Source organism: Cupressus sempervirens, chromosome 5, assembly GCF_028749045.1.
Source record: "Cupressus sempervirens isolate cs-2001-9-10 chromosome 5, ASM2874904v1, whole genome shotgun sequence".
NCBI lineage: Eukaryota > Viridiplantae > Streptophyta > Pinopsida > Cupressales > Cupressaceae > Cupressus > Cupressus sempervirens.
The window spans coordinates 224,362,435-224,372,429 of NC_143122.1; the positions used below are offsets into that span (position 1 = coordinate 224,362,435).

Below are 9,995 nucleotides of genomic sequence, written 5' to 3' on the forward strand. Positions count from 1 at the left end.
CTAGCTCCAGGGTCCTCTATGGGAGCTTAATGGACTCCACTGCCCTTAGTCCTTCCCCACCAAAAGGCATCACATTCACCTCATTTCCCTTTACTAGAACCTCTAGAGTTGTTGATTCCTTAATCACCTTCCCACCCACCTCCTCATCCTCCTTCTCCTTCGGTGGGTCCTTTGCTTCCTTTTCCCTCATGTTTTTATAGTTGACAAAAAAATGCACAAACATTGAACAATTCTAGCATAATAGCCTCGCATTCTCATACACAATAAGCTTAATCTTCTTCCCCCACTTAGAGCTCAACATGATGGATTCAGGGAGTGTAGCGCCAATCGCTACATTCACACTAAACCTCACAAAAACTAGCCTAGACTTCTGAAGGGTGACCACATCCATAGCAACAAAGTGTCGAAAGGAGTTCCCAATCGACATAAGGACCCTTTCATCCCAAAACTCCAGGGGGAGGCCCAAGAGTCTGACCCAAAATGGAACCAACCTATTCAACTCCTTCGCCGAGTCTAAAGCAGGGTGCCATTTAGCCACCATCAGGCTATGCTTACCATAGTACCATGACCCAACCAGAACCATTACCATATCTTCTACTGCTGTAAACCTAAAGCAAAAGAGAACCCCAGACATCGTCGAAACAACCACACTCCCTTTCACCTTCCACTTCTGGTTCACCCACTTCCTGACCATCTTGATTGATGGGCGAAAGGCCACAAACTGACACACCAAACACAATCTTAGGTTGGCTAACACACTCATCTCCAACCCCTCATCACCGTTGATCACCCTGGGGGCTTCCAAGGGGGCTTGAGTCAATTTCTCTCCTAAGACCACGCCCTTCCATCCTTTGGTTAGTGGAAGGGTTCGTGGCTTTCTCCGGAAAAACCTCAGGTAGCACAACAGACTCCAAAGGGACCCCACCTAAGGGGCACTCAGGATCCACTAATACCTAGATACTCCCAGTTGAGGTCAGAACAAGTTGTAGATCTAGGAAAATCTCAGGGATCTGGCCCGCCTTTTGGGGGGCCACCCCAACCCATCAAAATTCAAACATCGAGAAAGCAAGAAAAATTGCAAGAAAAAGTTGTAGAGCTGAAAGTCTAATATTGTTTCCAAAGAAATGTTTCTCAAAGAATGTTGAGCTTATGAAGATATTCATGACCAATACAATAAATAAACACTCTAAATAAACTTTTTGACAAAATTATATAAAAACATCTTTAGTAATATAGATCTAAATTTAACATAGACAAATTACTTCATCTTCTCTTATTTCTTTGGACAGCTAATTTCATGATTGTCATTAAAATTCCTTCATTCAATAACAATAATAATAATAATTCCAAATCATTAATTAAATTCTGAAACCCGTAGTATTTTACACAATCATAAAAACTTGGGCCCGTCCCCACAGACAATAAAATCCATTACTTCAAATGAAGCCATATTTCAATTAGTGCTTTATGCACGTCCGTCTATTTTACGTTCGAGGGACTGCGAATGGGAGTGTGTAACAACATTATCCATCGCAAAAATCCTAGTTTCAATGGATTCCAAAGATAAAACATATATAGTAAAACCATCTACCAATTTCCTGGATCTGCCCACAGTGATAATCTCAGAGATTTTCAGGCATCTAGGTCCCAAAGAGTTATCCCAAGCATCCTGTGTTTGTACTCTATTCTTCAAGCTCTCCTTGGATTGCCTTTCATGGAAGGACTTTTACTGCAACAGATGGCAGTTGCCCCACTTTACGCACCCACAAACGAAAACGTGGAGAGAACTCTACATGGACAGACATACTGGCAGCAGAGCTTTCATGGGGAGCTACAGAGTAGATACCCTTTATGGCCACATGGAAGGAGGAGTCAGAACTGTGTGTATAGTTTCATGCCTTAATCTGATAATCACGGGAGGCTATGATAGGATAGTGAAAATCTGGAACCTAGAGGAAGCCCTGCCAATAGTGAGTTCAAGACCCCTTGATTGCATAATCAGAGACATTGAAGCAGATGTGAATATTCTTGTGGTTGGCGGTGATGACTCGTCTATAAGATGCTGGAGAGCTGCAACAGAAGGAATTTCAATGAACAATGTTTTTGATATTTGTAAGGAGAGCTGTGAAATTTTCTTGTGGGGACATACCGGGCCTGTTATTTGCCTTGGGCTGGATGGGCATAGAATATATAGTGGATCTTGGGACATGAGCATTAGGGTGTGGGATAGAGAGACTATGAAGTGTGTTAGAGTGTTGATGCATATGGATTGGGTGTGGTCATTGGTTGTTAGGGGTCCTAGGGTTTTTAGCGCTTCCGGGAGTGATGTTTATACTTGGGATGTGGAAAGCGGGGAGCAGATTAGGGTAAGGTGTAGGGTCCATCTAGGTCAGGCTTATTCTGTGCAGTGCAGTCAATCAGGTGAATTTTTGTTCACTGGAGGGGAGGATGGGATTATTCACATGTTTGATAATCGTTCTGCTTCTGGAAACCCAGGAGGAGGACAAGAAGAAAAGGCGCCTCTGGCCTCTTGGGTTCCTCATTCCGGCCCTATCTATTCCCTTGCATATGAGGATCCATGGCTTGTCTCTGCATCTGGAGATGGCAAATTAGCTGTGATGGATGTCAGGAAACACGTCATATCAACATCAAATTACAGGTGGGTTTTGTGTTTCTTGACTCTTGACCATCTTCTTCCTTTGAGTTTAAGAGGTACTAAAGTGTATACCCATTGTTTATTCCCTTTCCTTGTTAACGATTTTTTCTTCTTCATTTTTTTTGGCCTCTTCATAGTCTCTGTATATACAGAATTCAATAACTAGACTTGACTTAACCGTTGACATATTAACAGAGTCCTTTATCATTGACATAAAGGACTGATGAATCATGAAAGTGCTATGCCATTAACCTTTCAGTGCATCTGATCATCACTGTTTTGCAATTTCTGTTGGTGTAGCTTGTCTTCATCAATGAAGGGGAAATCAAAGGGAGTTTCAGATTATGAGGATTTCATTCTCTTGTAGTGTAAATAGTGTCATTAGCTAAGTAGTAAGTTGTTAGCACTTTCTGGATTGTCCTAGTCAGCACAAGCTTAAGTTTACTTAGGCACTTCTCTCACTTGATCGAGTTGAGTTATGTGTACTCACTTTTGAAGATACTTATTCCATCTTGGCTTGTCACTTGCATGAGCAGGTCACTTTGCTCACAAGTGTCACACACCTATGTAGTGGTAGTAAGTTGTTAGCACTTTCTGGATTGTCCTAGTTAGCATAAGCTTAAGTTTACTTAGGCACTTGCTTGTCTCACTTGATCCAGTTGAGATATGTGTACTCCCTTTTGAAGATACCTATTCCATCTTGGCTTGCCACTTGCATGAGCAGGTCACTTTGCTCACAAGTGTGACACCTATGTAGTGGTAGTAATTGTTCCCTGCCCTCGTACTTCAGTTTCTTGACTATAAATTCAAGCCTGCAATATTCTAGCTAACTCTTTGATGATATTTATTTGGTTTTCTGTGTGCTTACAGCTTATGGTTTGGCCTTTGCTTTCAAATTCTGGCTAATTCCAACATAACATACCCTTTGAATGTTGAACTCAAAACCCAACCTTCCTCAGGACAATTACACCAGCTTAGAAAATATCTCAATTCTACCATACTTATTCTAGAATCATCTCACCATATCTCCTCAAACTTTTTCAAGAATCATCTCACCCTAGTTGCTTCGATCACATAACTGCCAGCTTATCATTTCTCCAACTGATTAAGACACCTCATCATACCTTCTACTTTTAACACATCAATCGTATCAATCACCAATTAGCAATCTACCATCAGTGGCATAAGAACATAAGTTACATGTTTTGCAATCATCATCTAACACATAGAACCATGTTCACCTGTCATCTTTGTGCTTTTTGATCGTACACTTGATCTGTATACACATTACAGATTCTTCACTTATGATTGCTCCACTTTATTTGTACTGCATCATGATTGCCACCAAAATATTCATCTACTGCTACTCCTCCTGCATATCAGCTATGTCACTTAGTCATTTCCTGCTCACCAATCACTAGTCTTACCATTCTGTGGGAAAAAATGTCTCGGAGTAATGAAGTTGTGCCTCCTGAACACCAAGTGATAAGGAAAAAAGTGTGTTAATAATGCCATCTAGGAAGTAGCTATAAGCTCTTTTTCTCTAAGGTCATTATTAATAAATTCAGTTTGTCAGCACAAATCTACTGTTGTCCCTTATCATCTCTATTTAATCCCTATATACTTTGAAATCAAGGTTCATGTATGGAGATTAAAATTGCACAGCTTCCTCAACCTTCTGCGTTGTTCCTAATGCCAATAGCTTGATCGGCTATATGATGGTGTATTTGGTTCCCACTGCTAATATAAGTAAGGAGATGCAGGAGAGCTTTTCTTCAAGATGCAATCCTTTCTCTACAATTGCATTTGGTGTTCATTACCCACTATAGTTCTTGTTTCTCATCATATGTACAACTATCTTGGAGCTACTTGTATATCCATACTTTTCCAAAACCTACACAAGAACAAATGAATTACATAGTTGTTTATTCCTAGGTCAGGGTCCAAATGAAACCAATAAGAGCCTGCATATAATGGTCTCAAACAATGCCTACTCGCCTACTCCTGCCTGCCCCGGATCTTTCCTCGAAGAGCCATAAAAGCATTTCTCACAAAAATTGAAAAGGCTTCCAAATGTCGAAGGCAATTATCCATCTGTACCCTTACCTTTATTTAGGGAACCGTGTTTTATTCTTGCTTGCTAACCAAGCTCCAATATAGACATTGTTTCTTGGCTTTTGTTTGTCAAAACTCTTAAAAATTTTAATGATTGCCAGGCCTGCAAAAAAGGTGTCTAGTTTATTTCTTGGTATCATCAATTTTCTGTACATTGGTTCCTTTTATTTCATAATTATTAGTTGACACTTCATCTTTATTTTCCATAAAAAAATTGATCTGTATTTTAATGTTTCCACCAACATATTTTTAGTTCAACTTAATTATGTTAAGAGTCTCTACGTTCCTTATGATTTTATGTGTGTGTATTTACCACGTCACTTTTCTTTATTGTCAAATCTGCAAACTTTGTCTACCTTTTTTTCTGTAAGAAAGCCTGGAATTTTACTGCCCTTCTCATTAAAACACGTTCCTCCTACAAGGCATACAAGCATTCAATTTTCTTATTCTCCTCTGAGAAGTCAAAATATTTGCTTTGGAACAAGAAGTTGGAAATTTAAGGAATTTAAAACCAGACAGATTCACTGTAATGGTTACCCCCGAGTTAACACCTCAATTGAATTCTGGGTGGTTGGCAGAAGTCTCTCCCATATTCCAGGCTATTAAATTTTGATGCTAGAAATTTATTTTCCTTTCACTTATCTCTGATGTTCATCACTTGTATGCTGGCTTTTCTGTAGGAGTATCTTTATATCCATAAACTGTTATTATCTCTGTTTCTCTCACCTTGTTTGCCTCCGTGAATAAAGCTGTCTGTCTGATTTCTGAAACTTTCTTTGAGCCATTTTAGATTGGAAATTATGTTATGTAGTTCATGTTTAGCATTCTTAGTTTATGTTTTGTCCACCTGTTTTGAAAACATTTTATTGGTGTTGGCATAAGCCATCTGCATTTTCTGCTAATATCAATTAAAGTATCAGGTAACAATTCCCATGAACGATTTCTTGTGTGGTATACTTGTTGAATAGCTGACCTAAAAGTAAGGTCTGCTGTAACATGACATCTGGTTTCAGTCAGGCAAATATGGATAAAAAATTCGAACTCCTGCCAAAGCAAACCTCAGAAAATAAATTGCAGCATATAGAATCACCACAGCGTATGTTCCATGGGTTCCTCAAAAATTTGTTCTCAGTAGACATTGGTGCAGAGAGAATAGTTTGTGGAGGAGAGGATAAATTTGTGAAGATATGGGATTTCTCACAGGCACTTGAGATAGAAAGGAGAGTACAGGCGTCAAGAATCATCCAATTTGATATTTCAAAGAGGAAGAAAAAGCCAGGTGCTTCTCCCTACAAAGGAAAGCAGCCAGAAGCTCGTCATATATTAGCCCATAGAAGCAATGCAGATGTGGCTGGAAGCCAAGTCTGGCAAAAGGGCAACCATAGAAACAAAGTTAAAGTGCAGACTATTGAGAACCTATACTCATGAAATTTGGCACATTGGATCAATTTTATCCATTTCCATTCCCCCATATTGTGTAATTATTATGGCTGCCGAACAAGCACCTCTGCCGAATTTCATCCTCTTACTTTTACATTAAAACAAAGAAGGAAAACAAGGTAATGCAACTTTTGTTCCAGCAAGCATATGTGCACTTATATTCTAGAATGCCTGTAATAAAAGGGGCTTGAATGAGATTTCACACTTCTTAAATTAGTGAAATATTTAATGGAAAATGGGACAATGTGCAAAGATATGAATACTGAGACAGGGAGAGTGTACAACAAAATAACAGCCACATGGCAAAGTATTGGGGTTTATTTGTTTAAATAACTTTATAGATCCATGTAAAGTTAGCTTCATTCTAATTCAATTAATTGAGAATAGCTTTGTTCTAATTCAATTAATTGAGAATTCAGTGACGCCTTTACCCTTCAATGAACTTCGATATTGCATTTGGCAAGGAGTTAAAATTTTTGAGTCATGTGCTGTACCTGTAAATGTGCTCTTTGAATGCATATATTTATATTGCTACAAAACCCTGCAATGTCTTGTTTTACTGCTGTTGCATTTGTAAAGTTGGATACTCTTAAAAGGCTTGTATGACTCGATTTATATGCAAAGCGCTCAGCATTGCTTCTTGACAATGTAGCGGCACAGATGAAATCAATTGCTCAAGAGATGAGTTGTGAATATATATTGCAATGGATTTGAACCCAACATCATTTGCATTTAAGTGTCTTATTCACCAATATAAAAATGAATTTATAAAATTGAAAAACATGATGCTATTGATCCACGGCTAGACTGAGTGCTAAAGGCCGAGTTATACAACAGTGGTGTTATGCATTCAATTCTCCCAGGAAATTTCTGCCGAGCTTGCCCCCATGCATGAACACAATGTGAAAAGTTGATATCCGAATAAAGAAAAAGACAAAGAAGATGCATCCATAAATGAAATTGTTCATGTTTGATTGAATAGTGTGCAGCTTCTTGACTGCATTTTAAGTCTCAACCTTTCAAGCCTTCTCTTTCTGGCAACATCTTTCTACCTAAGAGCTTTTTAGATGACTTGGAATTAGTGCAAGGAATTCCTGATGACATGACCTTAAAACCTTCCTGCAGTCTTCGTGAACAGCAATCGTCAAACTCTGTTCAAGAAGCGCAAATTTTTGCAAATTTTTACTGTTGCCAAACTTCATCCAAATTTTATGATGTTTAATATAATATTTTTTTATTTAAAATAATATTTGAGTTAGATAAATTATCTCACCACTTTTGTGGTAATGTTACTTTTATTCAAAAATAAATAATTTTTTTATAAGTTGAATTTAATCATAATGTCTATTTTTTAATTTTGGATTTTGAATTTTGACCTGAATTTCATGATTGCCGAAGACGACTTTGAACTCAAACCTTGAGACGTAGCCTGCAGTATTAAGTGCAATCTAGTGGACGTGTCATTTTAGTCTGACTGAGGCAACAATATGGCACTTTGTATCGGATAATAATGTAAATGTCCCTTCATCATTCTATTTCAAATGATTTCTGTAGCGATTTGTGTTGAGTTTTAAGAGAAATTAAATAGCAATAAACATCAAAACTGAAAATAAGAGAGACAATCAGAAAAATAACACAGAAAATTACGTGTTTCACCATCAAAGGCTACATTTACAGGAAAGCAGGGCAATATTTTCTATTCACTGTTATACCACATAGATAGTCTGCACTTATAAAATGTTTTTCTTATCAAATATAAAGAGGCAGCAAAGAAATGAAAAGGCAGGGGGGAGAGGTGAGGACAGAGACCTGTTTGAGTTCATATTCAACCATCTCCTCCTTGAAGTCCAACCTATATAGCCGTGGCCAGTGATGTCCCCTGCTTTTCCACGTTCAATGTCATATTGTCACCCAGCCCAAAGGAGCTGTGCAAGACTTTATCTTCCCGAAACCATATTGGAATCCATAAAATTTAGAAGCTGAGCATCTCCATATTCATCTTTCTCCTCCCAAATTCTGACAACTGCCATTCCATGGTCCAGGTCAGTGCCACATTCATCACTGAACACACCTTTCCAGTAAAATTGGAACTCAGGACTTTGTGTTTCGATGGCCATCAATACTTGCTGATGAGCCATTGCTTTTGCAACATCAACATCATCATGTTTTTTGCCTCGCTATTTGCCACAAGGAAGAATTTCCTAACAGCATAGGAAATGTTGAGTAACTTAACCTGCTCTTCTGTCTTCCCTACTGATGCCACCTCTGGATGTGTGTAAACAATTCCAGGCACAGTGTCATAGTCTTCATATCCCGATTCTCCAGCAATTAGCTCCCTCTGCCTTGGGTGCAAGCATGTGGCCAGGAATCACATCACCGATATTGTAAATTCCAGGGACATCTGTTCTAAAATGGTCATTAACATCCACTCCTCTCTTCAAGCTTTGCGCCAAGCTCGTCTAGTCCAAGACCTTTTGTGTAAGGTGATCTGCCAGCAGAAACAAGAACATCATCTGCCTCAAGAGTTATCTGCTTACCTCCAGAAGCTGGCTCTATTGTTAGCTCAACACCTGGTCCTAAAGCATGAACACCAGTCACCTTAGTTTTCAGCTTAAATTTTATTTTCTGTTTCTCTAATCTCATCTGGAAAGATATTGGAATTTCCCCATCCCTGGACAGAACAATATCAGACGCAAATTCTACAATGGTAACTTCAGAGCCTAGCCTTTAGGTTACTGAACCCATTTCTAAGGCGATTTATCGTGTGTCAATCACGAGTTTCTTTGGGATCTCCTTCACTGATAGTGTTCCAGTGTATGAGACTACTTTATTTTCATCAATATTCATTCCAGGAATGGTTTTCACTTTTCAACCAGTTGCTCTATGATTTATGTGCTTTCCTTTCACGGTACAGTTTCCACCATTTAAAAGATCCATTGAGACCTCACTTCCAGATGCAAGCTTCCCAGCACCTTTAGCGTGCATGACTCTGTTCTTTTTGTAAATCTTGTCAATTCCTTTTGTTAGACCCATCACAGCCTTCATTTTTTGTACTATCATTGCAGAGACATCATTTTCCAATTATCCCACTTTCACCCCATTGACAACAGTCAAATACTTGGCTTTCTGAAACATATGAATATTTAACCTTTGAAACTATATGCAATGGATCAGATGGTGAATGTGACATCATTACATACATCCTCAAAATAAAGGTTGGACTTAATGGTCTACACGTACTCTCTTTTGACACAGTAACAACTGGCATACAAACTCATTTTCAGTTTTATATTACCTCCTACAGATTTGATGCGCTGAAAAGCATCTTTAAAGCTCTGATCTTTGCACCACATGAATTAAGCAATAACCAGTGAAGTTGAATGAGATACACCCTAATAGCAATGTGTGAATACTCTGCTACCTTATTCTCTTAGCTCTGATAATTTAGTGTCACCTAAACATGGTTGAGTTGGTTTTAGACTGCCATCTGATGGCCCACTAAGTCTTGTGGCTCTTGATATAGGCTTCTCCTCCTCTGTCAACTGCAATGCCAAACCAAATCTCTCTGTGTGACCATGCTTATTATCTAAATCTGTCAAGACCTCTGCAGTGCTTGCATAAATTGCAGGTTTAATTAGATCGCATAAAAATATAACAGATGCAGTGTTCTCTCTTGGTAAAAGCCCAACAATAGTCTTAATCAGAATTCCCCATTCATCCCACGTTGTTTACAGTGCTCTGAACCTTTGACTTAATCCCTTGCAGAGATTTCTCTACATAAAGA

At 38.6% G+C, this 9,995-nt stretch overlaps 2 protein-coding genes and 1 pseudogene across 2 annotated transcripts; 1 reads left to right on the forward strand and 2 right to left on the reverse strand.

Moving 5' to 3' along the window:
• Positions 1-232: 232 nt before the first annotated feature.
• LOC149555239 (uncharacterized) lies at positions 233-694 on the reverse strand. Its single transcript, XM_089829283.1, has one exon. It carries the CDS (start codon positions 692-694, stop codon positions 233-235), a length of 462 nt encoding a protein of 153 aa, XP_089685409.1.
• A 749-nt stretch (positions 695-1,443) lies between these two features.
• LOC149555240 (F-box/WD-40 repeat-containing protein At5g21040-like) lies at positions 1,444-6,614 on the forward strand. The gene is made up of 2 exons (XM_089829339.1): positions 1,444-2,659; positions 5,785-6,614. The coding sequence occupies exons 1-2, from the start codon at positions 1,551-1,553 to the stop codon at positions 6,197-6,199; spliced, it is 1,524 nt and encodes a 507-aa protein (XP_089685465.1). The 5' UTR covers positions 1,444-1,550; the 3' UTR covers positions 6,200-6,614.
• A 1,398-nt stretch (positions 6,615-8,012) lies between these two features.
• LOC149555241 (dihydrolipoyl dehydrogenase 1, mitochondrial pseudogene) lies at positions 8,013-9,346 on the reverse strand (annotated as a pseudogene).
• Positions 9,347-9,995: the final 649 nt, after the last annotated feature.

Bases quoted from the DNA above. Each gene is read 5' to 3' on its own strand.
- LOC149555240 (XM_089829339.1), top strand. From the start codon at position 1,551: ATGGATTCCAAAGATAAAACATATATAGTAAAACCATCTACCAATTTC. The intron at 2,660-5,784 runs GTGGGTTTTGTG...ATCTGGTTTCAG, and splicing joins ATATCAACATCAAATTACAG to TCAGGCAAATATGGATAAAA.
- LOC149555239 (XM_089829283.1), bottom strand. From the start codon at position 694: ATGGTCAGGAAGTGGGTGAACCAGAAGTGGAAGGTGAAAGGGAGTGTG.